This window comes from Arachis hypogaea, chromosome 8, assembly GCF_003086295.3.
Source record: "Arachis hypogaea cultivar Tifrunner chromosome 8, arahy.Tifrunner.gnm2.J5K5, whole genome shotgun sequence".
Taxonomy (NCBI): Eukaryota; Viridiplantae; Streptophyta; class Magnoliopsida; order Fabales; family Fabaceae; genus Arachis; species Arachis hypogaea.
In genome coordinates this window covers 42,519,718-42,546,902 of record NC_092043.1, presented here as the reverse complement: position 1 = coordinate 42,546,902, position 27,185 = coordinate 42,519,718, and the positions used below count along the sequence as shown (strand labels likewise).

General features: G+C 33.9%; 3 protein-coding genes across 3 annotated transcripts; all 3 read left to right on the top strand.

The window, feature by feature from the left end:
* Positions 1-701: 701 nt before the first annotated feature.
* Positions 702-10,161, top strand: LOC112707571 (naringenin 8-dimethylallyltransferase 2, chloroplastic-like). Its single transcript, XM_025759360.3, has 6 exons — positions 702-798; positions 7,898-7,945; positions 8,684-8,937; positions 9,019-9,102; positions 9,831-9,905; positions 10,063-10,161. Exons 1-6 carry the CDS (start codon positions 744-746, stop codon positions 10,159-10,161), a joined length of 615 nt encoding a protein of 204 aa, XP_025615145.2. The 5' UTR covers positions 702-743.
* An 8,461-nt stretch (positions 10,162-18,622) lies between these two features.
* Positions 18,623-24,287, top strand: LOC140174617 (probable homogentisate phytyltransferase 1, chloroplastic). Its single transcript, XM_072200102.1, has 4 exons — positions 18,623-18,705; positions 19,151-19,252; positions 22,992-23,096; positions 23,897-24,287. Exons 1-4 carry the CDS (start codon positions 18,634-18,636, stop codon positions 23,936-23,938), a joined length of 321 nt encoding a protein of 106 aa, XP_072056203.1. The 5' UTR covers positions 18,623-18,633; the 3' UTR covers positions 23,939-24,287.
* Positions 24,288-25,650: 1,363 nt separating this feature from the next.
* LOC140174739 (uncharacterized) lies at positions 25,651-26,172 on the top strand. The gene has a single exon (XM_072200245.1). It carries the CDS (start codon positions 25,651-25,653, stop codon positions 26,170-26,172), a length of 522 nt encoding a protein of 173 aa, XP_072056346.1.
* The last annotated feature ends 1,013 nt before the right edge of the window (positions 26,173-27,185 follow it).

Below are 27,185 nucleotides of genomic sequence, written 5' to 3'. Positions count from 1 at the left end.
AGCCAACATTAACTTAGCCATCATAGTTGTGGATATATATAGATATATACAGGGGCAAATTAGAATAATTCTTAAAAACGAGACAATATAAAAAGATAACTCTAAAAAAATGTAAAATTAAAATTAAATTAAAGATAGATTAATATAAAAATTAAAAATTTTTATACACTACAATTTTTAATTTAAAAAGTGAGTCATTGCTCCGTTAAAATATATAAGCGTATTATAAAAACATAGTAAGACTTCAGATGGTCAAACTTACAGTCACCTATAACCAACATTAACTTAGCCATCATAGTTGTGTGTGAATATATACACTAAAATAATTTTTAATTTGGAGAGTGAGCCATTGCCCCCCTTGGCATATAGTCATATACTAACCTCCGCCCATATATATGCAATTGCAATACACAGATACAGAAATTTAGTCGCATTCATCAATCACCCTTATTATTTTACTAAAAAAATTGATTATTTTAATTGTTAATTATTATGCTATAAAGAATATAAGCACATATAATAAGATAGTTCAGCCCACTTTTTCATTTTTGACACCATTTGATATTTTAAGTCATTAGGTGATGACATTTTCATTTAGTTCCATGCATGGGCAAACCAACTAGCTACAATCTTTAACGGCACGCTGTTCTATAAATAGTTAGAGCAATGGGCAAATGAAGAACATGTGTCTCAGAGTTACATTATTGTGCAACTTTCTGAGGATTTTGCTGATTTAGAAAATAATGGCTTTCGGGCTTCTAGGGTCACTTCCTAGTTCTTCTTCAACCACCGTCACGGGTATTGTGTCTCTCTTCTTTCTCATTATTGTTGTTTTTTTCTTTCTTCTTTTTGTTTTCATTTCCTGAATTGATGTGTTTATTATTTTTCTATTCTCTTTTCGTATATAACAAGAAAATAGTTGTCGTCTTTTGTATAAAAATGGTTTTCTTACTATGGTTTTGCTACTGGTATCAACACAATAATATATATATATAGGGACACATTCAAAAATGATATTATGGAGGGCCAATAATGCATATAATATTAAAAATTATGTAAAAAAAATATAATATAAGATGTATTACAAAAATATACCGATAGAGAATATATTTTAAAATAAAAAAATATGTGTATACTTTTTACTAACGAAGTGGTCGATTTTTCGTATCATAAAATTCACCAATAATAGAATTTATGTCAAAATTTTTAGTAATTTTCTTTTCAATATAATTAAAAGATAATTAGCAAAAAATTCATATTTTATTTTGTTTCTAAGTTATTTTTCACAATATTCATAGTTAAAAAAGATCTCTTAATTGTAGCAGTTGAAACAGAGAGAATTAATATTAAATGAATAAAAAAAAACTGCTACAAGAAGAAAAAGAATTCACTTTATGAGATTTGAAAATTTTTATTTAATTAAAAAATATTAATAATAATATCTTTTTCAGATTTCTTTAATATTGTTACTTATTTTTTAAATATTAAAAATTATTAATATTTAAATTAAACTGAACTTTTATTTATACTAGACTAAATACTAAATAATTTTAAAAAAAATAAATTATACATGATAACTTATTACTAATAAAAAAGAGTTGCAGGGACCGAGGCCGCCACTCGTCCCTCCTTATGTCCGTCCCTATATATATATAGGTATATTTTAATATATCTATAACTTAGTTATGATAAATATGATATTTCAAAAAATATTATTAAATATAAATAATATTTTTTATTATTTAACAATATTTTTTAAAAAAAATTGTTAAAAAAATGCTGCCAAAATATAAAAAAATTATTTTGATAATACTTACTTAGCTATAGTTGTCGCCATAATTACCATAAACACACTAATATAAAATCTATCTAATATTATTTTTAAAATACCTGAACTTTTTTGTACATGCAAAGAAAAAATATTACCGTCTTAATGTATATTTATGTCCATTATAATATGGGTTCGTATATTGATAGACTGATATTTTAATAATTTTTAATCATTAATTTTAATTATATATTATATATTTTTTATAATTAATATCAACAATTAAAAATTATTAAAATACCCATATACGATACACTTAATTTTTTTTTTTATAATATGTTTGCACTACCACACACAAAGTTACATGGATGATTGCTAAAAAGACGGAAGGTAGCAACGGCCTAGCCATAGGCTGTCGGTCCCTAACAGTACCCAAATTAAAAATGTTATACTTTTTTGTCGTCAATAATATACATTTAATAAAACGCAGTTTTGTTCCGTCCGTAAATAAAATGTTAGGTACCAGACAAATGACACAGTAAAATATAGAGATGAAAAATTAGAAATTTGTATAAAATATGGAAACAATTGAATAACTTTCTTTGAGAATTACTACTTTTCTCTCTCACAAGGAGACTACAATAACACTCTCTCTTGACAAAAGGAGAACACACTTCTCTCTATATATATAGAAGAAAACTACTCAAAGAAATATTATGTTATTCTCTTTGGATGACTTGATTGAAATGAATTAAAGAAAAACTCAATTTATAGGTGAGTCTCTTCAATATGAACCATCCATCAATTAGAGGTATATAATTCTTTTCTTTTTCAACCATTAAAATCCTAAGGTTATAAACTAGGATTGTTTATTACCTTTCATTTTATTTAGTTATTATTTATTTATTTATTTATTTTCTAAAATTAGCTTTACTAATTTTCACAATCTCCCACTTAAAGCTAATTTTGATAAATTTTCAAAATTCATGTTGCTTATGTATTCCATAGGCCGTATGAGGATCTACACCATTCAAACTTTTCTGTGTTGATTGGTTTTGTCATGGCATCTGCTAGGTTGTCTTTAGTGTGAATCTTCTGCATATCAACACTTCCTTCTTCTACTACTTCTCGAACAAAGTGATATTGTACTCCAATGTGTTTTGTTCTTGAATGAAAGGCATGATTCCTTGCAATGTGCAAGGCACTCTGACTGTCACAATACACAGAAATCTTCTGTTGTTTGTGTCCGAGTTCTTCTATCAACCTTTGGATCCAAATAGCTTCCTTGCATGCTTGTGTAGCTGCCATATATTCAGCTTCTGTAGTAGATAAAGCCACAACAGTATGTAATTTAGATAGCCAGCTTACAGCTCCTCCTACAAGTGTAAACACATAGCCTGTAGTAGATTTTCGTTTATCAAGATCACCTGCAAAGTCTGAATCGACATATCCATTGACAATGAATTCTGATCCTCCAAAACATAATGCAACATTCGAGGTTCCTTTGATGTATCTCAAGATCCTCTTAACAACATTCCAATGCTCTTTACCTGGATCTGCCATAAATCGACTTACTACCGCAACTGCTTGAGCAATATCTGGTCTTGTACAGATCATGGCATACATAAGGCTTCCCACCGCTGATGCATACGGTACTCGAGACATTTCCATCCTCTCTGCTTCACTACTAGGGCACATACTTGAGGATAATTTGAAATTCATAGGAAGTGGGGTTGAAATTGGCTTACATTCTTGCATATTGAAGCGTTGCAAGATCTTCTTCAAATAATTCTTTTGCGATAGCCAAATCTTCCTATCTTTTTTGTCTCGGTGAATTTGCATCCCTAAAATCTTGTTTGCTGGTCCCAAGTCTTTCATATCAAACTCCCTAGCCAACTGTACCTTCAATTCTTGGATTTGATCTTTGTTGGGACCTACCACCAACATGTCATCCACATACAACAGTAGAATGATGAAATCATTATCACCAGACCTCTTGTAATAAGTACAATGATCTGAACTAAGTCTGTTGTATCCAAGGCTAATAATGAAAGAATCAAATCTCTTGTACCAACACCTTGGCGCCTGCTTTAGACCGTACAGAGATTTAGTTAACCTGCAAACCAAGTTTTCTTTTCCTTGTTCTTCAAAACCTTCTGGTTGGAGCATATATATCTCTTCTTCAAGTTCTCCATGAAGAAAAGCAGTCTTTACATCTAATTGCTCTAGATGTAAATCAAATGCAGCACACATAGCCAAAACTACTCTAATAGTAGTTAGTCTCACCACCGGAGAAAATATTTCATTGAAGTCAATACCTTCTTTCTGAGCATATCCCTTGACAACCAATCTTGCACGATATCGTTCCACCTGATCATTACTATCTCGTTTGATCTTGTAAACCCATTTGTTACCAATGGCTTTCCGACCTGCTGGAAGTTCAACAAGTTTCCAGGTATGGTTCCTATGTAATGCCTCAATTTCTTCTTGCATTGCTGTCATCCACATAGAAGCATCTGGATTGCGCATAGCCTCCATAAAAGTTGTTGGTTCTCCATCTTCTGTCAAAAGACAATATGCATCATGGTTTGTCAAAACATAATTTGAGTGCCATGATGGTGTTCTTCTTTGTCGAGTGGATCGACGAACTTCTATGTCATTGGCCTCTGCTTCTTGTTCTTCGTGCTGTGGTTCTGCTTCAGAAAGATCACCTTCTCTGCATTTTTCATCTATTTGAACAGTGGTTATATCTTTAACAGTGTTGTCATTTTCTTGTTCCTTTTGCAATTCATCTTCTGCAAATATCACATCTCTACTGACAACTACCTTGCGGGCAGTGGGATCCCACAGGCGATACCCCTTAACTCCGTCAGTATAACCCAAGAATATACATTTTCTAGACTTTGGGTCCAGCTTTGTTCTTTCCTGGGAATTGTACATTACGTACACAGGACAACCAAATATATGTAAAGAAGAATAATTAGGTGGCTTACCTTGTCACATCTCCATTGGTGTCTTCAACCCAATTGCAGTTGATGGTGACCGATTTATCACATAACAGGCAGTTTTAACAGCTTCTGCCCAAAAAGACTTAGCTAAACCTGTAGTTTGCAACATAGCTCGTGCTCTTTCTAGGAGAGTCCAATTCATTCGCTCTGCTACACCATTTTGCTGAGGCGTATATGCAACTGTGAATTGCCGTTGAATACCTGCTTGCTTGCAAAATGTTAGAAAATCACCATCGACATATTCTCCTCCATTATCTGTCCTTAAACACTTGATCTTCTTTCCAGATTCAAGTTCTAACTTTGCTTTAAACTCTTTGAACATCGCAAACACGTCTGACTTCTTCTTGATCGGGAACACCCATAGCCTCCTAGAGTAATCATCAATAAATGATACAAGATATTTTGCTCCTCCTAGGGACATCTCCGGCGATTCCCACACATCAGAATGAATCAACTCCAATATGTGCTTGCTCCGAGCAGTTGATCTACCAAACGTCAATCTATGTTGTTTGCTTGTAACGCAGTGCTTACAAAACGGTAAGTTTACCGATTTGAGCCCGGGAATGAGATTACGTTCTACAAGAATCTTCAAACCTCGTTCTGACATGTGGCCTAGTTTGCAATGCCATATCATCGTCATTTCTTCTTGGCTTGTTGAAGCAACTGATGCCTCTGCTTCTTGCAAAGTATCTCCCACAAGCATATATAGATTTGCTGCAATCTTTTCTGCTTTTATTACCACAAGAGCTCCTTTAACAACTTTCAAGATCCCACCTTCAATATGGGTCTTGCAGCCAAGTTCATCCAGTTGCCCAATCGACAACAAGTTCTTCTTCAAGCTCTTCACATGTCTTACCCCTTGAAGTGAACGAATAGAACCATCAAACATTTTTATTTTGACAGTACCTATTCCAACAATTTCTAAGGCATGATCGTTTCCCATAAACACAGATCCTTCTAAGACAGGTTCATATGTACAAAACCAATCACGATGAGGAGTCATGTGCCATGTTGCTCCTGAATCAACAATCCAAACATCAGTGAGCTGTTTGCTGCCTTTAGAACCAATTGTTGCTTCGCCATACAGGATTTCTCCATCATCAGAGGTACTCGCAACACATCCTTGAGAACTTGATCCTTCTGTAACCTTCTCTATACTCTTCTTATTCCAACAATCTTTCTTGAAGTGCCCTCTCTTACCACAATTGTAGCATTTGATCTGCTTCTTACTTTGTGACTTTGGTCTACTTTGACTCCCACTGGAACCACGCTCCATTGATCTTCCTCTTGTCATCAACAAAGCCTCTGCTTGTTTTGAGCTCTCTAATCTATCTTCCTTATTCTTGCGCCTAGATTCTTCTTCAAGAACCGCAGCAGCCATGTCATCAAAAGAAAGATAATCAGTCAAAACATTATTAGTTAAGTTAATGATTAGCTGATCATATGAATCTGGTAGACTTTGAAGTAAGAGCTCTGCACGTTCATTTTCCGCTATGGTATATTCCAACGATGAGAGTTGGGAAAATAGCGTATTTAGATTGTTGATGTGATCCGTTGCCGATGTGGACTCACTCATTCGAAGAGTATAAAGTCTTCTCTTCAAGAATATCTTGTTGTGAAGTGACTTGACTTCATATAATTTTGTGAGAGCATCCCAAATTTCCTTTGCTGTCTTTTTCTCTGCTACACTTGATAAAACTGAGTCAGCTAGTGCCAAGTGTAAGTTTGCAACAGCATTGTTGTCCATCTCCTTCCATTTTTCATCTGTAATTCCAGTGGGTCTACCTTCAATTGCTGTCACGCAATTGTCTTTTCTCATAATGGCTTTTATCTTCAATTTCCATATGGAAAAATTACTCCCACTGAATTTTGGAATTTCATACTTTGCTGCCATTTTTTTTTAGACGGTAACTCGTAGCGGAGAAAAAAATATATATTAATCAGCAACCTTTGGCTCTGATACCACTGTTAGGTACCAGACAGATGACAAATTAGAAATTTGTATAAAATATGGAAACAATTGAATAACTTTCTTTGAGAATTACTACTTCTCTCTCTCACAAGGAGACTACAATAACACTCTCTCTTGACAAAAGGAGAACACACTTCTCTCTATATATATAGAAGAAAACTACTCAAAGAAATATTATGTTATTCTCTTTGGATGACTTGATTGAAATGAATTAAAGAAAAACTCAATTTATAGGTGAGTCTCTTCAATATGAACCATCCATCAATTAGAGGTATATAATTCTTTTCTTTTTCAACCATTAAAATCCTAAGGTTATAAACTAGGATTGTTTATTACCTTTCATTTTATTTAGTTATTATTTATTTATTTATTTATTTATTTTCTAAAATTAGCTTTACTAATTTTCACATAAAATTTATTGGTTACTATACTTTTTTTTTAATTTATCTCTTCACTCAATTAAATAATTTTTTCAAGTCATAAGAAGTTTTAAATTTAAACAAAAATTTCACTCGAGAAAACTAAATAAGAAATATTTATATTATAAATATAAATAACTCACAATTATTTTATTTAACTTAATATTTTTATATGTTTGTAATATTTGTAATTATATACTTATTTTAGTATATCCAATCATTTCAACGATAATTAAAGAATATAAAATAAAAGAAGAGGTAATTAATTAAAGAATACGAAATAAGGTCATCTTAAACTACTTTATGCTTATTTTTTATTATTTTTCAAATATCTTTATAAACTGAAATATTATGAATATCTAAAATATCTAAAAGATCAAATTATTCCTTTTCTTTTTTTTACTTTAAGTAATAATATGAAGTAAACGGCTGTTAAAATGGCCAAATTTATTAGCTTAGTCTATTTATCTATTAAAATGAACACATCTTTAATTTTAAAATTAAGTTCGTTTAATTTTTAAAAAACAGAAAGAACTCGATTAATAAAAAAAATGACAGGTTAAATGACAATTTATTTAAAATTTTTTGTATTTTTAAAAAATATAGTACTTTTTATTAATATTTTTTTAATTTAATCCAAAAATTCGACCCATAATCCGAAACACAAAACAGAAATTTGGGTTGCACGAAGCTTCTGCGAGTATTTTTATATAACAAGTGACATTGATAGGTGGGCATTGCTGGAACAATAAAAATTACGTTGACCATTCCTACGCAAGTAAGTCACATCTCTTATCTCACATCTCTTATCTCTCTCTCTCTCTCTCTCTCACAGCTGACATCTTTAATTTGGTGGTCGAATCATAATGGTGCTATATAATCTTAGCAACATTAAAATAATATTATTAAAATTAAAATAATATCTTTTTATATTTTATTAATATTTGTATTTTTATTTTTTAAATTAAAAATTATTATTAAATATAAAAAATATTATTTTAATTTTAGTAATACCTTTCAAATGTTTATCCACTTTAATTATAAGTATTATAGCATAAACTTTTTAATTTTTATAGTCCTAACTACATGTGATTAATAGTTCACAATATGTATGTAGATGCCTATTATTTTTAATCTTTATTTAATATATATCTACCTTTTTTGTATTTTACAAAAACAATATTTATTAACTCAATTATATTTTACTTTTTTTCTTTCAGACAATTATAAGCTTAATTAGTATAATACAACAGTACCACTCTAATTTAGTTGTAAAATTTTATATTCAATTCTCAATTTTATATTCTTTATTTACTGTATAAAAAAAAGAATAGATATTATTTTAAATTTTTTTACCATATTTATAGTTTGATATGAGTTTTTAATGTTTTAATAAATTTTAACGAGGTTTTCTTTAACAAGGTGTGTCGTGCAACACTACATTTCACATACCCGTTTGTTGGAGGCTAAATACATAAATAAATAAAATGTTTTAATTATGAATTTGGTTTTTTAGGATATTATGCAACAAGATGTTCATGGAAGAAGAATGGAAAATCATCAATGGAAAATAATACCATCATCAAGACATCTTTGGATCCAAGATCTACATTTGATAAATATGAGAAGAGACCCTTAATCAATGCAGTGACTACAGAATCATATGAACCTAAACCACAAGCTCATAATTCAAAAATTATTATTGAATCTATCATACATGGCTTTGATAATTTTCGCAAATTTAGCAGATTTTACGCATTTATGGGCCTTGTAAGTTTCTTTCATTTCTAAATTAAGTCTTGAAAATGTTCTACGCATCAATTGCTATTAATCTTTTGAATCATTTGACAGGTGGCAGGCTCATTTTTTTCATCACTCCTTGCCGTGGACAATCTATCACAATTATTTCCAACTTTTTTTAATGGCTATTTACAGGTTGGCGACAATATATATGTCAAGAAACATAGGAAGGAAAATTTACCCTATAATGTCTACTTATATCATTTTAAAACAAGAATGATATAAGAACTCATTAAAAAAAAATAATGAATTTGAACATAGCAGCACATTTCTTAACTCTAAAGTTTCATATATATCACATTAAAAACTTCTTGTTGCCAGCGGTTGTTGAAAATCGCTACGAATTATAATCCCTGCAACTTAAATAATAGTGATTGCTTGCTGGTAATATGTTTTGCGACGGTTACAACCTCTAATAAAATCACCTCTAAATGCCATGCACCTTTTAGTAATTATAATAGGGCAATGTTATATAATTATTAAATATTATTATTTTTTTTATTAGTATTTGATCATTAAGAATTTATATTCGAATTTACAGGATTTTACAAAAAAAACATGTAATTTACATTTATATTTACTAGAATTTATACATATAAATTAATATAATTTATACCCGTATTCTTTTAAAATTTATATACATAAATTAATAAAATTTATTTATTAAAAATATTTAATACTTATATTAGTCAAATAATAGCAAAAAATATTAAAAATTATTGACTTCAAGAGTTTCTCATCTTCGTCGTCGTCGTCGTCATCATCATCATTATTATTATTATTATTATTATTATTATTATTATTATTATTATTAGAGAATGTATTACTAATGGTGAGCTTTTTTCCCTGCTATTTCATTTCAGTATATTGTACCACACTTCTTCATGCATCTCTATATTGTTGGATTGAATCAATTAGCTGATCTTGAAATAGACAAGGTATGACCTATTAGTACGTAAGATAGACCGATTAAAAGTTACCCTCATCTAGTGTTTTAGCATTAATTCATTAGAGTTTAGAAAGCAAGCATCTTTATAGAGTTATGTTTTTTGTGTTATTTTTCTAACCAGTGCTACATTTTTTTAATTATTGTAGATTAATAAGCCATATCTTCCTTTAGCATATGGAGAATTTTCTTTCACAAATGGAGTTATAACTGTGGCATCATTTTTATTTCTGGTATGTTATATATAGAAGCATCTATCACCTTTGCCAAGTCGGATGCTTAGAAGTTTATTTTCAATTCTTATTAGGATGCGACTGTCTTTATTCATTTTCCTCTATATTTTTATCAAATTAATTAGAAGTAGATTTTTACAAAAATAAAACTATAATTGAGTCCGATTACCTAGATGTTAATGAAATAAAATAGTTTAATTTGAAGACTAAATTTAATTCTTACAATTGATTAATTTTATATATAATGATTGTTTCCTTTTAATTTTTATTTGAATAAAAAAAATAGTGTTCGTACCCTGACCCAACGATAAAGGCCCAGGTCCAAATAAAAGGCCTAATCTGAAGGATTAAGCCTAGCTAAGTACCGACCTTCACATAAGAAGTCGGTATCAACCACGACTTGGTCTGAAGAAGTCGGATGTGAGATTAGCTGGCAGATAAATACTCATTCGAATGAGTAACCGCCCCTGAAATCTCTCTAACCACTTCATAAAGCCATATCTTAACCTCCCCAAGATAATGGGGGCGGTTAACACCCTAAAGATACGACACTACTTCAACGGTGGTTATTGGCTCACCACTATAAATACACTGACACCCCTCAGGTATCTCTAAACCCAATACTCTCTAGACCTGCTCACACTCTTGCTAACTTAGGCATCGGAGTGTCTTTGCAGGTACCACCCCCATTCACCCACATATACAAGTCGGAAGAAGGCTCCAGCGTGCAAACCAACCCGGAGCTCACCATTCGTGGACGATTGGGCCATCCCACACCATCTGTTCTATTAATCTCCGGTTACCCACCGTAACATTGACGTCGTTGCCGGGGACCCGAGAGATCATCCATTGATGGCGGACAGATCCCACGAAGAAGGCCATGTGGAAACAGATTCCGAACAAGAGAATCTGGACATGAGTAATAACGATGCGGATCTAGCCCTACAACAGGAAGTTAATAATCAACATAGAGAAGGCACCTCCGGAGTGAAGAACCCGAAGGTAAATTCCTCAGATGGGCGCGAATCAGAAAAAGGCGGACCATCCCACGTAGCTGAACTAATGGGATTAGTCCACAGCCGCCTGGAACAATTAGAGCAAGAGCGGGAGAAGCAAAAGGAAACGGAAAAGTACCTCAAAGAGGAGATGGAGCGGCGAAAAGAGTTAGAAAGAAAACTCTTACAGCTAGAATCTTCACTCAAGAATCACAACTCCCGCGACGAACAAGAAGAACAACTCTTGGGCGGAGACGATCCTTTCAGCGAGGACATAATGAGGGCAAAAGTTCCGAGAAACTTCAAAAGCCCTGACATGGACCTCTACGATAGAACCACGGACCCAAAGCATCATCTAAGCAACTTTAAAAGTCGGATGTATCTAGCTGATGCTTCCGACGCTACTCGATGCAAAGCTTTTCCGACCACTTTGTCGAAAGCAGCAATGAAGTGGTTCGATAGCCTTCCCCCGAGATCGATCACTAGCTTTGAAGACCTCTCAAGGAAGTTTTTGATGAGGTTCTCAATTCAGAAAGACAAGGTAAAACATGCACCGAGCCTCCTGGGAATAAAACAGGAGGTCAGGGAGTCTTTACGAGCCTATATGGAAAGGTTCAACAAAGCATGTTTGGAGATCCAAGACCTGCCCACAGAGGCAGTCATAATGGGGCTAGTCAATGGGCTCAGAGAAGGTCCCTTCTCACAGTCCATATCTAAAAGGCACCCCGTTTCTCTAAGTGATGTACAAGAAAGGGCTGAAAAGTACATCAATATGGAAGAGAACGCCAAATTAAGGGACCTGAGCTGGCGACCTGGACCCCCTCCCTCAACTAAGGAGAGGGAAAGGGAAGCCAAGAAAAAGGAAGAACTCGGTCTCGAAAGGCCCAGAAAATATCACTCTTATACTCCTCTAAAAACTTCTATAATGGACGTATACAGAGAGATTTGCCACACCGAAAGGCTGCCACCCCCTAGACCTATTAAAAATAAAAAAGGGGGGAGTCGCAGCGATTATTGCGAGTACCATAAAATATATGGTCACTCCACTAACGACTGTTACGACCTTAAGAATGTGATAGAAAAGCTGGCTAGAGAAGGTCGGCTTGATAGATATCTCATGGAAAGGTCGGACAGTCACGGAAAGAGAAAGCGAGATGATATGGATAGAAGAGATCCACCACCACAAACCCCAGAGAGGCATATCCATATGATCTCAGGAGGATTTGCGGGAGGAGGACTCACCAAATCTTCTCGCAAAAGGCACCTCAAAAGAGTCTATCAAGTCGGGGAAGAGTCACCCGACCTCCCCACTATTTCGTTCACAAAAGAAGATGGGCAAGGGATAACCCCCAGGCACGATGATCCCGTGGTGATAACTATGATCCTAGCCAATGCCCATCTCCACCGAACTCTCGTGGACCAAGGAAGCTCGGCGGATATTCTCTTCAAACCTGCTTTCGACAAGCTAGGATTAGATGAGAAAGAATTGAGAGCCTACCCCGACACCCTATATGGATTAGGGAACACGCCAATAAAACCACTAGGATTTTTACCCATTCACACCACTTTCGGGAAAGGGGAAAAATCAAAGACTCTGAGTATAGACTTCATAGTCATTGATGAAGGGTCAGCCTATAATGCCTTAATTGGCAGGACTACCCTTAATCGGCTCGGAGCAGTGGTATCCACTCCCCACCTCTGCATGAAATTTCCGACCTCAGCGGGAATAGCAACGGTGAGAGGAGACCAAAAATTGGCGAGGAAATGCTACAATGAAAGCCTAAATCTGAGAGGAAAGGGCAAAGAAGTCCACACTATAGAGCTCGGTGGCGCAAGGGCCAGAGAAGAGCTACGACCTCAACCGGGAGGAAAAACCGAGGAGATACAAGTCGGTGGGGAGGAAGGAAAAAACACTAACATAGGAGCCAACCTAGGGGAAACCCTAAAACAAGGGTTGGCTGAACTCCTAAGAGCTAATTCCGACCTCTTCGCATGGAAGGCTTCCGACATGCCCGGGATTGATCCCGAGCTCATGTCCCACAGGCTCTCGGTTTACTCAGGATCCCGACCTGTACAACAAAGAAGACGCAAGCTCGGCATGGAACGAGCCCTAATAGTAGAAGAGCAAGTACAGGCGCTCCTGGAAGCCGACTTTATTAGAGAGGTCAAGTACCCAACATGGCTAGCCAATGTAGTGCTGGTCAAAAAACAGAATGGTAAATGGAGAATGTGCGTCGACTATACCGACTTGAATAAGACATGTCCTAAGGACCCTTATCCCTTACCAAGTATTGATACCCTGGTGGACTCCAGCTCGGGGTACCAATACTTATCATTCATGGACGCCTACTCGGGATATAATCAAATCCCGATGTACGAACCCGACCAGGAGAAAACATCATTCATCACACCCAGAGCCAACTATTGCTACGTGGTCATGCCATTCGGATTAAAGAATGCAGGAGCCACATATCAAAGGTTGATGAATAAAGTGTTTTCTCCCCACCTAGGGAGCCTAATGGAAGTATACGTCGACGACATGCTAGTAAAAACCAAGGATGAAGTCGACCTCTTATCCGACCTCTCACAAGTCTTTGACACCATAAGGATGCACGGGATGAGACTAAATCCTGCAAAGTGCGCCTTCGCGGTTGAAGCAGGAAAATTTCTAGGATTTATGCTAACACAAAGAGGGATTGAGGCCAATCCCGATAAATGTAGAGCCATCCTAGAAATGAAAAGTCCGACTTGTTTGAGAGAGGTCCAGCAGCTCAATGGCCGACTTGCAGCCCTCTCCAGATTTTTGGCAGGATCGGCAATAAAATCCCTTCCATTATTTTCCTTATTAAAGAAGGGATGCCCATTCGAATGGACTCCGGAATGCGAGGAGGCGTTTCAAGAGTTCAAAAGGTTTTTAAGCCAACCTCCTATCTTATCCCGACCAGTACCTGGAAAAGACCTCGTTCTGTACTTATCCGTAGCAAACAGGGCTGTCTCGTCAGCCCTGATAAAAGAAGACGAGGTCGGACAACACCCGGTCTACTTCATCAGTAAGGTCCTACAAGGCCCTGAACTAAGGTACCACAAACTAGAAAAGTTTGCCTACTCCTTAGTGATAGCCTCACGAAGGCTACGACCTTACTTTCAAGCGCACACAATCAGAGTCCGTACGAACCAACCCATGAAGCAAATCCTCCAAAAGACGGATGTTGCAGGGAGAATGGTTCAATGGGCAATAGAGCTTTCCGAATTCGATTTGAGATACGAAACTCGGACAGCAATTAAAGCCCAATGTCTCGCCGACTTCGTTGCAGAATATGCAGGGATCAAGAGGACAAACCGACTACATGGGAACTCTATGTAGACGGATCCTCCAATAAAACAGGAAGCGGTGCAGGCATAATATTAGTAGATGAAAGAGGAACCCAAATAGAGGTTTCCTTAAAATTTGAATTTCCGGCTTCAAATAATCAGGCAGAGTATGAAGCCTTGATAGCCGGACTAAAATTGGCAGAAGAAGTCGGTGCTACAAAAGTGATGATATATAGCGACTCACAAGTGGTGACTTCCCAAATAAGCGGAGAATATCAGGCAAAGGACCCTAACATGAAAAGGTACTTGGAAAAAACCTTGGAGCACCTTGGGCGCTTTGCAGAAACCGAGGTCAAACACATAACTTGGGATCTAAACAGCAGAGCGGATGCCCTATCCAAGTTAGCAAGCACCAAACCAGGAGGAAACAACAGAAGCCTGATTCAAGAAACCCTCCAAGAGCCCTCGGTAACAAAAACAGAAGATAAACAAGAAGTACTTGAGGTAGTCGGTTTAAACCTCGGATGGATGAATCCCTTAGTCGAATACTTGAAATTCGACATCCTCCCTAAGGAGGAGAAAGAAGCTAAAAAGATCCGAAGGGAAGCACAACATTACACTTTGGTGAGAAATGTCCTCTACAGAAGAGGGATATCAACACCATTGTTGAAGTGCGTACCGACCTCAAGAACCGCCGAGGTGCTGGAGGAAGTACATAGCGGGATCTGCGGAAATCATCTCGGAGCAAGATCACTAGCCAGAAAAGTGATCCGAGCCGGATTCTACTGGCCGACCTTGCAAAAAGATGCCACAGAATTTGTGAAAAAGTGTCAGCCGTGCCAGATGCATGCAAATTTCCACGTGGCTCCCCCAGAAGAGCTCATTAGTATCACTTCTCCATGGCCTTTTGCAAAATGGGGAATGGATTTGTTAGGTCCTTTTCCCCAAGCGCCAGGACAAGTCAAATACTTGATTGTGGGAATAGATTACTTCACAAAGTGGATAGAAGCAGAACCATTAGCTACTATCACCGCCCAAAGAAGTCGCAGATTCCTTTACAAAAATATCATCACAAGATATGGGATACCTTATTCCATTACCACGGATAATGGAACCCAATTCACCGACGCTACCTTCAGAAGCCTAGTAGCCAGCATGAAAATTAAACATCAATTCACCTCGGTAGAACACCCACAAGCCAATGGGCAAGCCGAGGCAGCCAACAAAGTCATACTGGCAGGACTAAAGAAGAGACTACAGGAAGCAAAGGGAGCTTGGGCTGAAGAGCTCCCTCAGGTGCTATGGGCTTATAGGACAACCCCCCAATCCGCCACAGGAGAAACACCTTTCCGACTAGTCTATGGTGTAGAAGCCATGATTCCGATAGAAATCAATGAGCAAAGCCCAAGGGTGATTCTCCACGATGAGGTCGGAAATGTGCGGGGACACAAAGAGGAGCTCGACTTGCTCCCCGAAATCCGAGAAGATGCTCAGATAAGAGAAGCAGCATTGAAACAAAGGATGACTACCAGGTACAACAAGAAAGTCATTCGAAGAACATTTGCCTCGGATGACTTGGTCCTAATCAGAAACGACATAGGAGTCAACAAATCAGGAGAAGGAAAGCTCGCCGCAAATTGGAAGGGACCATACAAAATCAAGGAAGTGCTAGGGAAGGGTTATTATAAAGTAACCGACCTGAACGACACTGAGCTACCAAGGTCGTGGCATGCTTGTAATATGAAAAGGTACTACAGTTAAAAGCGAACTCTACTCCCTGATGTACTCTTTTCCCAACTTCATGATTTTTTCCCAAAAGGGTTTTTTCCGGAGAAGGGTTTTTAACGAGGCATCATAGTAGAGGCTAAGGGGAAATAGGCTATCAAGACCCTTAGTAGCAAGAAGGTACCTCCCCGATTAATAAAGATCTTTTTTATTTTTTCTCTAAAAAAAAAAAGGTCTCTAGAGAGAAGAAAAGGAGCCGAGCAAAAATCTACAAAACTATCCCTCTACAAAATCAAGTCATACAAAGAAGAAGAAAGAAACTAACCTCTTTTTGAAAATAAAGAAGCAGAAGTCTCCGGAAGTATAGTACGTACAAACACAGCACGAACAAAGAAAGAGGAAGTTTGAAAGATTGCAGAAACGGAAAAAGGAAAGAGAGGGAAAGTACTTATAAACATGCTAAGGGGCATAATGGTAAAAGCGGAGCAGTCATTAATGAGATTGCACCGTTACCAAAGCCCTCAATGCTTCCCTAACGGACACGACGCTTGAATTGACGTAACTGTCAGAAACAAAGGGTCGCGAAAATCACGTCGGTTTATAGGACCCATGTGCTCTCCAAATAAGTCGGCTACGAACCCGAGTTAAATACTTGAACCCAAACTCTAAAGAGACTTTGGGCTCAAGTAGGGGCACTGTTCGTACCCTGGCCCAACGATAAAGGCCCAGGTCCAAATAAAAGGCCTAATCTGAAGGATTAAGCCTAGCTAAGTACCGACCTTCACATAAGAAGTCGGTATCAACCACGACTTGGTCTGAAGAAGTCGGATGTGAGATTAGCTGGCAGATAAATACTCATTCGAATGAGTAACCGCCCCTAAAATCTCTCTAACCACTTCATAAAGCCATATCTTAACCTCCCCAAGATAATGGGGGCGGTTAACACCCTAAAGATACGGTACTACTTCAACGGTGGTTATTGGCTCACCACTATAAATACACTGACACCCCTCAGGTATCTCTAAACCCAATACTTTCTAGACCTGCTCACACTCTTGCTAACTTAGGCATCGGAGTGTCTTTGCAGGTACCACCCCCCATTCACCCACGTATACAAGTCGGAAGAAGGCTCCAGCGTGCAAACCAACCCGGAGCTCACCATTCGTGGACGATTGGGCCATCCCACACCATCTGTTCTATTAATCTCCGGTTACCCACCGTAACAAATAGTATTTAAAAAAATTGAACAAAAAAGTAAGACCGTCAAAATGAAAAAAATTTATTGGGCTAGTTCGTTTACCTATTTAAATGGGCTTATTTTTTTAACTCTAAAATTAGATATGTTTAAATTTTGAGTTGAATAGACTGAGCCTAATTAATTCGAAAAAATTAACAGATTAAATAGACTAGTCTTTAAATTAAAGAGTGATCTATTTAATTTTTTTTTGTATTTTTAACTAGTACTTTTGTAAATATTTCTCCTGATTCAATGTAAAAATACGACTCGTCAATTTAAAAAATATTATTTATTTAAATTTTTTTACTCAAAAATAATTTTTTTTATCAAAATATTTTTAAAAAATGAATCAAAAGTAAATGGGTCAATCCATTTAACTACTCGAATTAGTCATAAATGGTCCGATTAAAAAATTGTAGCCTCTAGACAAAATATACTTAAATGGGTCAAACTGACTGTTTTACAATCTTGTTAACAAGTTAGTTTTTTTTGTTATAATTAATTACTAATAACAAGTAAAATTTTGAAAAATAAACCGATCACAAATATAATATATTTTTATAATATACTTTGTAAAAACATTAATTAACTATATACAAAATTAAACCAATTAACTTTAAAAAAAAGAATATAGAAACATATAAATGCAAAAGATAAAGCAACTATGCAAGAAACATATAAATACAAACTATTTAGACTAACTCATTACTAACTCACTCTCCCTCAGGACCTTGATTCTGCCTCTGTATATATCGGTTTTTAATTATTCACATAGATTAGGAATAAAAGTTGCTGGAATATATAAAAGTTAGAATAGTTATAAAATAGTTTGTGAAACTGCACTTTATACTAAAAATAAATTTGATAATTGGACACACAAATTTGATAATTGGACATGTGCCTTGTGATGATATACAGTTTATGCATACGTACCTTTCCTCTATAGTGGCCATAATTTCACTTTATTTATTGAGATGTACTTATTAATTTATCAATTAATATATAAGAAATCAGTTACTTCTATATAATATACAAAAACACATATTAAAAATAAAATATATTTATATATAAATACATAATAATTAATTTAATAACTAATTTTTAGTGTACATGCGTAACAATTTTATTAATCGAATAATATTTTGTTAACAGGGTTAGCACATGCATGCTCTTATTATTATTATTATTATTTTTATACAGAGCTTTGGATCTGCTTGGATGATAGGATCAAAACCATCGCTTTGGTCTCTTCTTGTCACTTTTGTGCTAATGACAGCTTATTCCATTAATGTGAGTTGATTTGAATATCAATAATTAAGGAATTTTTGTTAATTAATACCCTCAAAACAGGAAGTAACTAAGATAATCACAAATCTCATATCTATAAAATTTTTATTGTGTTTACAAGTCTCAGCCTACTCTTATCTCGATTTATTATTATGCAATATTATTGTGTCACCCACAAATATTCACACTCCATGAGTTAGTCTCGCTTATTTTTTATTATGTGCTTATTGTAATTTGTTATGAAATACATGCCTAAAATTGTTTATGTAAAAATTTATTAAGATGCAACTTAATGATGAGAATAGATTCTCCATGAAGATGAAGTTAATTTACTTAGACTATTTTTTAATCATGCTTTTGATTGAAATAAATGGTTGCTAGATGATATTTAATTTTCTTTCATAACGGTCATAAGATTTATATAACTATTATTTTGAAACCTTTGCAGTTACCTTTCTTAAGATGGAAGAAATCTACAACACTTACCGTAATGGCTCATGCAATTGGGATGACTACATCATTCAATATTGCAGCTTTTATGCACATGAAGGTATTTAACTATTTATCCATTCTAAAAATATTATATTATTGTAAATATAATTATTAAAATCAAACCGAACCAACTAATTCGACTAAAAAAATCAATAAATTAATAGTCTTACCATAATTTAGACTCAGATTGTTGTTATAATTTGAATCGATCAACAACGATCAAATCTATTAAAAATTGGCCAGTTAAACAAAAACGCAAACACAAATAATCTGCGTGCAAAAATCAAACAAGGTGAGACTTTAAAAAATTAATACCAAACAAACCTGAACCTTTAGATTAATGAGCCTAGCTTTATAACACCGAACTAAAATATTTCTTATTATAACAGGTGTTAATTAATATTATATCATATAATATTTTAATTAAATTATTTTATATTTATTAATTTTAATTTTAATTTTATATTCTTTTTTTTCAAATTAACCATTTTTTAATTATGTACAATATAAAATAATAAATTATTAAAATCCAAAAATATTACTTAATGAAATACAAAAATAAAATTAAAAATACACCCATTATAAAAATAATGGAATGGCTTTATATTTATTCTTTATGGTCCAACAATTTCTATCCATATCAGCTAATATTTTACACCAATACCTTTATAATTACTTTAAATCAAATTTAATGTGATGGTCTCTCTTGTTTTCACTAATGTTGTAGATCGTATTTGTTATGAAATTATTGATTCTAAAGATTTTAATTTATATGGAAAGATATATGAATAATTATATATCTTACATATCTTAGGCAATAGTATATTTTAAATTTGAAGAGTAAATTTAATTATTTAATTATTTAATAATAAAAATTAATTAGAATTAACTGGATTTATTCTTAAACTTTATGATGAGTTTGGAAAACTCTTATTTAATTTTGATGATAAACAAACATTATTAAAATATTTAAATACAAAATTATTAATTTAATCCTAATTCATACTTGTTTAATTAATAATTTTGTTGTGCAGATTTTATGCTGGGCCGAAACAAAAGCCCAACTGTTGCAATTAAAGCTAGTTATAATTGGGCCAGAATAAATATTATTGTTGCAAGCCCAAACAAATGCTTTCTTGTGTGCTTTCCATGCTTGATCCGAAATCAATTTTATCAGGAAAGCAAATGTTATCTAAATGGGCCAGCTTTGATTATATTGTCACAAAGCCCAAATTAATTTGATTGAATCAGAATTTTATTGGGTCAGATTAAGCTTTATTGCAACATAGCCCAAATTCAAAATTTTGATGAATGTTTTCATGCATGACCGAACCCAAGAAGCAAAGAAAATTGGTTCATTGCCTCCAACGGATTCCATTCCTCACTTTGGATGGAATTCAAATTTGATTTAATGCATTGGAAACATAAGAAAGAGAGAGAAGATTGATTTGATGGCTATTATGACTATGCACGCCACTCTAAGGGAAGTAAAAGCAAGTTATTCCAATTAATTTACTTAACCACTTTGCTTTGCTTTTCTTCAGATTCTTTTACTCTCTCTCATCTCTTTCTTCTTCTCTCTTTGGTCTTTGTCCAGTAAACCATGGACGCCGTGCTCATCAACAAAGAAAAAGAAAGAGTTGCATGCATCAAGACCGTCACTATGATGGCAAGAAAACATACTAAAATAAAAGTGAGCTGTGGCTAAGATATTCACCAAATGTGGTTAGATTTGGTGAGGCTATCTTGAGCATTTCATGCTCAAAAATGGAAGAAGAAGATTCGGCCAGCTAGAGGAGATTCTTGAAGCATGGCTTGTCTTTGATTCTGCTCAACCACCACAGGGAGTAGCTAGAGTGGCGAAGTGATGGTTGAAGGCAGAGATTGAAGTAGATGAAGTCATCATCATCATGAGGCATCAAGGGCCAGAAATCCATCTTGGAGAGGAAGCCAAGGATGGAGAGCCCGGATTGATGAAGGGTGATGATCAAGAAAGGACTAGAGGTAATTGCATGTTGGTTAATGCATGGTTATCTCTTCTCTCTCTGAGTGGCCGAACCGGTTCTGTGTTTGTTGAAGGAGGAAGAAGTTGGTTCGGTTTTGGCTTCAAGTGTGGAGGCTTTCCTCTTCTTTAAAAAGGGGGAACAACCACTGGTTGAAGCAAGGAGAAAATTTGAGAGTGCAAGGCACAGAGTTCTCAGAGCTACCTGAGCTAACAGTTTTCTCTTCTCCTTCAATGTTCTCTGTTTTGTAATTTTTCTGTTTAATTTTGTCATGTCTTGAGTCTCATGGAAAAAGGCAAACAGTGAGGTTTGTAATGAAAAAGCCATAGAGCGGAAAAAGGCAGAGAGTGCAAAATTAAAAGAAAAAGCAATAGATGTCTTAGAGTTCCTTTGTTCATCTATGTTGTGTATCATGATTCTGTGGGAATCCCCTTGTAAGTTGGGTTAGCACTTTACAAGTTGTAATCAGATTGATTATAGTGAAATTCCATCATGTTTGTGATGGAGACTGGATGTAGGCTGCACTGCACTTAGCAGCCGAACCAGGATATATCTGGGTGCAATCTTCTTCTCTTTCTACTCCATTTCTGTTTTCTACTACACAGGAGCAAAAGGCAGAATTATCTCGTGCCAAGTGACGAGACAAAACAAAAAGTCTCGTGGCAAGGGACGAGACAAAACAAAGTTGCTCGTGTCAAGTGACGAGCTAAAACAGAAAAGTCTTCTCTAAAGTTCAGCAAGTGTTAGCACTGAAAAAGGGGGCTAAGATTCAACCCCCTTCTCTTAGCCACTGAAACCATCAATTTACCCTACTTAAACTTTTGTCTATAAGTTATAAAATGGTTAATAGTCAAATTCATCTTTAAAAAATCTTGTATTTTTTGTTTTTGTCCTTAAATAAATTTTTAATCAAATTAGTCTTTTAATAATTTTATTTAAATTACGTTCGTCTCTCCATTAATTTTTTTTCATTGTCATTAATGAAAGGAGTGTGTAGATTCTAAACATGGTAGTTTTAAAAGAAAGGAAAAAAAAGAGACTAACTCTTCATCTTTTGAACAAGAGTCCTTATTTATTTTTCACTCTCATTGTTTGTTTCTCTAACCCATAACCACCATTACACTAGTGCGTGCTTTTTGAAGTTTGGTGAGAATCTTGTTGATAACGACACAAATCCCGGTTTTGCTCTGGCAATCGCTTAATGGAAGGATGAGTGTGATTTAATTAAAATTATTTAAGAATTAATTTGATTAAACAAATTTTTTAAGAATAAAAATAAAAAATATATGATCTTTTAAAAATAAATTTGACTATTAATCCTAAGAATGTTCATAGATTGGATTGTATCCGTAAATCTGCGGTAAATATCTGCATCCAATCCAAAAATTATGGATAGGATCCCATCCGTCCCTTTACAGATTAGATTGCGGATATTTGCTAAATATCCGCATATTCGATCTGTAGATCCGCAGATCGGCACAATAATAATTAATAAATAAATATATATATATATATATATTTAGTATTATGCTTATTTGTTTATATGTTTTAGTTAATAATTATTATTTATATATTGTATTATTTTATTTTTATTATTTAAAAAAAGCTTGATTAAAAATATTTTAGAAATAAATAAATTTAAAAATATAAAAAAATATTTTTATTAAATTTTTTACATAGCAAAATCTTGAAAAAAGAATTCAAGATAAAATTCGCAACTATGCTATTTTTTAGTAGTGTATGTAGATTATTTTATCAAGTATGTTAATTTTGTATAATAATTCAATTTGGTAGGTTTCCGCACACGCTATCATGGCTTTGATTCTTTGGCTTCGTGCTAACTCTGTAGATCTATCAAGCAACATTTCATTGCAATCCTTTTACATGTTTATATTTAAGGTAAGTATAGCATTATAAAATAAAATGCTGCATTATTTTTCTTGATCATATATTTTACTTCATAGCGTACTTCATATGATAAGTTGATGTGTATCATGATTCATGATATATGTAGAAAAAAAAAATCAAAACAACTCGCATAAGAATCCATATTCAAATAGAAAAGTATCATATGTTTATATTTATAATCAAACTTTACAAATAATATAATAAAAAATAATACAATCAAACTTCATAAATCATATAATTAAAATAAATTTATACTTATAATCAAAATATGAATAAAATTTATAAAAAATACAGTGGTCTTGTTCGTGTATTTGTGAAAAGTTTAATTATATTATTATGAAAATTTTGATAGTTAATCATTTTATTTAAAAGAAGTGAAGTAACACATAAAGATATACACAATTTAATATGGTGACTCATTTTCTATGTTTACCAGGTTTTTTGAAATGCAATCGCTCTTGTCTTTAAGTGTTTTGAGGAATAAAAAAATAATTTGTGTTTATTTATTTGAAAGTAGTGAACTCTAAATCCAAGTGGAAAAATACATTACTACAAAGAAATAGATCAAACTACTATACGTTATTATTTATAGCTGCTGATGGTTGGTTGAAATTTAATGTTAGTATATCTATGGTAGTAGTAAAAAAAAAAAAAAAAAAAAAAAAACAGAAGTAGTGTTAGTTACCTTGTATGAGTATTCAATCAATTCAGTTTCACTTACAATACATAGACACCCAAGTTGTTATTCTTGTAAAATAATTACAATAGTGTTTTTTTTTTCTCTCCTGCAGCTCATTTATGTGGAAAACATCGTTACACTTCTCGTTAGATGAAAATGAAAATGAAACAGAAATGTTGTTTAAGAGATGATGCCAAGGCACATGTCCTATGAAACTGCTCTTTTGAAGAAGGCTGATTTTTATATTATTTGTGTTTTAATATGTTATTCGTCTCATTTTATTTATGTTGATGCTTGCCATCATGTTTGTATTGTATTTTTTTTTTATATCCTTATAGTTTTGGATGTGTGTTGTCCTGTGTGTTTTGTGGTTTTGTAATATTGTATTTGAATATCCTCAATTCCTATTTGGAACCTTGTGAGAATGTGAACTATCAGATAAAAATAAATAAATAAATAAAGACATGATAACCGTGCTTGTCATTGCCAGCATATATGGTGTACACCAATAGTAGTTTCAACTGAATGCATATATGTACCAGATGATTATATATAATATATCCATAATATTTATGATTTAAAGGAGAGATATTTTTTTCTTGAAAAAGTATATAGGTAAATAATTTTTAATTAATCAACTTTAAATGACTGTAATTAATAATAATCATTAATTTTGTATTTTTAAAAAATAAAATTTAAATAATTATTAATTAATGACAACTAATTAATATAGAGTACAATTTAAAAATATTTGTTGGTTAAGCTTTTGTTAGTTTACCTAATGAGATTATTTTTTTTCCGTGGCAAACGAACATCATATTTTACAATTAATTACAAATTTAATATCCAAAATCATTATTATTGTTTCTAAAAATCTTTTCAAAATAAATTAAATGGAAGCATAATTTGACTTTCTAACATACTTTCTTTTGTAGACGTAATTGTAGTGGCCCATTATTTTGTTTATACCTATTAAAATGAGAGTTAGAATATTTATAGAGTTTGTAGATAAAATTTATTCAATTCTAAGAATGACTTCAGATAATAATAAATGATTATTCTCTTACAAACTAAAAAGTTATTCCTATATTTGAGTTGACTATCAGTTTAGTGGTGATAACTGAAGTAGTGAAGAAAACTTTTGGTTTGTTCTCTAACGTAGGTCAAATACAGATTTTAGAGACCTATATCTTAGTCAGTTTGACCTGTGTGAACGAGACCACACGTATTGAGTTAACACTGTTGGGGTCAAGTTGTAGGGAGCATCCTAACTTTAGAATTAATAAGGATAACACTCAATTAGTTAGTTCAGACAGTTAGTTAGTTAGTAGTCTAGGCAATTATTTGGTGTTTAGCTCAAGATTTGTTAGTTAGTACGAATCTTTCTACATTCTTGATGCTATAGTGTAGCTATATATATTGAATACAGAGGAATATAGCAGAGAACATGGTGGTTTGTTTCAGTAATAGAAAGTTTTTTTTCTCTGTTGTGATATTGTCACCTAATGAGATCAGATTTCAATAATCTCTATATGGTATCAAGAGCCTCGTTCTTGTACATGATCCATGGCTACTAGTGCTGCTAATTCATATTCCTCAGTCACCTCTTCCTTTTTTAATTCATCATTCACTCCATGATCCTTTGATCATCTCATAGGTGACAAGCTCAATGAAAATAATCATAAGACTTGGCAACAACAGACTTTGGCTGCAACTTTTGGGCAATCCCTTAAGGATCATCTACATTCTGATAGAATGCCCTCACAGTATGCGTCCGATGCTGACCGAACTGCTAGTATTGTATCAACCTATTACAAATGATGGAGGCAAGAAGATTACAATATTATTTCTTAGCTTCATGCTTTCATGGATGAATCCTTTAAGAACAAAATGATAGGTTATGTTTCTGCTTCTGATATCTGGAATAGAATTGAAGATTATTTCTCAAAATCGATTCGATATAGGGTCAAGCAGCTGAAAACTCATCTGAAGCTTACAAAAAAACAAGGTCTTCCTGCTGTTGACTATGTCTCAAGAATTAAGAGAATTGATGATTCTTTAGCGTCTTTGAATTTTCCTTTAACTATTGATGAACATATTGATGCTCTTTTGGAAGGGCTCAATGAAGATTACCAAAACCTAATTACTACCGTTTCTATTAAATCTGAGTTGTATTCTCTTCAAGAGGTTGAGATGTCCATTCTATCTTATGATGATATGCTTGAGAAATTTTGCAAATCTGAGCTATTTCTTGCTCAAGCACATCTCACTCAGTCTGCAATCCCTTCTTCATCCTCTGCTAGTAGAAGTGTTGGGGATAGAAGGGGGCATGGTGGAAGATTCTTCAGAGGTGGTCATGCCTTCTTTGTTAACAATAATCGCCCTTAATGTCAAGTATGTGGCCGATTTGGTCATATTGTGTGGTATTGCTCCAATGATTCGTTCAAGAACACCCTCTCCCTTCTCAGATCTCATGATTTCCATAGCTCAATGCCTCCTCATCTTCTGCTTTTTCTTTGTATTCAGCAACTCCACCCCCACCATCATCATCTTTCCATAATCCCTCTGCCTATATGGCAGTTCTGTTTCTAATCCAGCGTAGTTTCTTGATACTGGGGCCTCATATCACATTACTCCTCATTAGTCAAATCTGCTCTCGTGTTCTGAATATTCGGGTCCTAAACAGATTTATATAGGTAATGGAACAGGTATGCATATTAAATACATTGGGGATTCTTATCTGCATCCCCTTGATTCTGAAAGATTTTTCAAATTATAATCTTTAATTCATGCACCTGATGTTACTAAGAATCTTGTGAGTGTCTCTAAATTTACAAAAGATAATGCATTATTTTTTGAGTTTCATGATGAATTTTGGTTTGTAAAGTGCAAGCACACCAAGAAGATTCTTCTTCAAGGTTTTAATACTAGAGGACCCTATCAATTTCACAATGTTGGAGTTTCAAGACTCACTACACACTACCCACTTGCTCTATTTTCTGTTTTCTCTTTCAATTTCCAGCTGTGGCATAAGATACTTGGACATATCACTACTAACACTGTTAAAACTATTCTTCAATTGTGTAACTCTATATAATTTTCTAATAATGATGATTCTATATCTGTGTTGTGTAATGACTGTGCCTATGCCAAAATGCACAAATTACCTTTTTCTGATTCACTGACTTCTTATACTTCTCCTTTACAGTTCATTTATTATGATGTTTGGGGGCCTAGTCCCATGATTTCTCATTTAGGATATCGTTATTATGTAATTTTTATTGATGTATTCTCTATATATACATGTCTTTATCTATTAGTGAATAAATCTCAAATTTTTTATGCTTTTCTGCAATATAAGGCTTACATTGAAAAATTGACTGGTCACCATATTAAGTGTT

What these genes read in the sequence shown, in the direction of transcription:
- LOC112707571 (XM_025759360.3), top strand. Translation starts at nt 744, where the DNA reads ATGGCTTTCGGGCTTCTAGGGTCACTTCCTAGTTCTTCTTCAACCACC. An exon ending in TTTACGCATTTATGGGCCTT is followed by an intron (nt 8,938 to 9,018) that starts GTAAGTTTCTTT and finishes ATCATTTGACAG; the next exon opens with GTGGCAGGCTCATTTTTTTC. An exon ending in TTTTTAATGGCTATTTACAG is followed by an intron (nt 9,103 to 9,830) that starts GTTGGCGACAAT and finishes ATTTCATTTCAG; the next exon opens with TATATTGTACCACACTTCTT.
- LOC140174617 (XM_072200102.1), top strand. Translation starts at nt 18,634, where the DNA reads ATGATAGGATCAAAACCATCGCTTTGGTCTCTTCTTGTCACTTTTGTG. An exon ending in TGACAGCTTATTCCATTAAT is followed by an intron (nt 18,706 to 19,150) that starts GTGAGTTGATTT and finishes AAACCTTTGCAG; the next exon opens with TTACCTTTCTTAAGATGGAA. An exon ending in TTTACATGTTTATATTTAAG is followed by an intron (nt 23,097 to 23,896) that starts GTAAGTATAGCA and finishes TCTCTCCTGCAG; the next exon opens with CTCATTTATGTGGAAAACAT.
- LOC140174739 (XM_072200245.1), top strand. Translation starts at nt 25,651, where the DNA reads ATGGATGAATCCTTTAAGAACAAAATGATAGGTTATGTTTCTGCTTCT.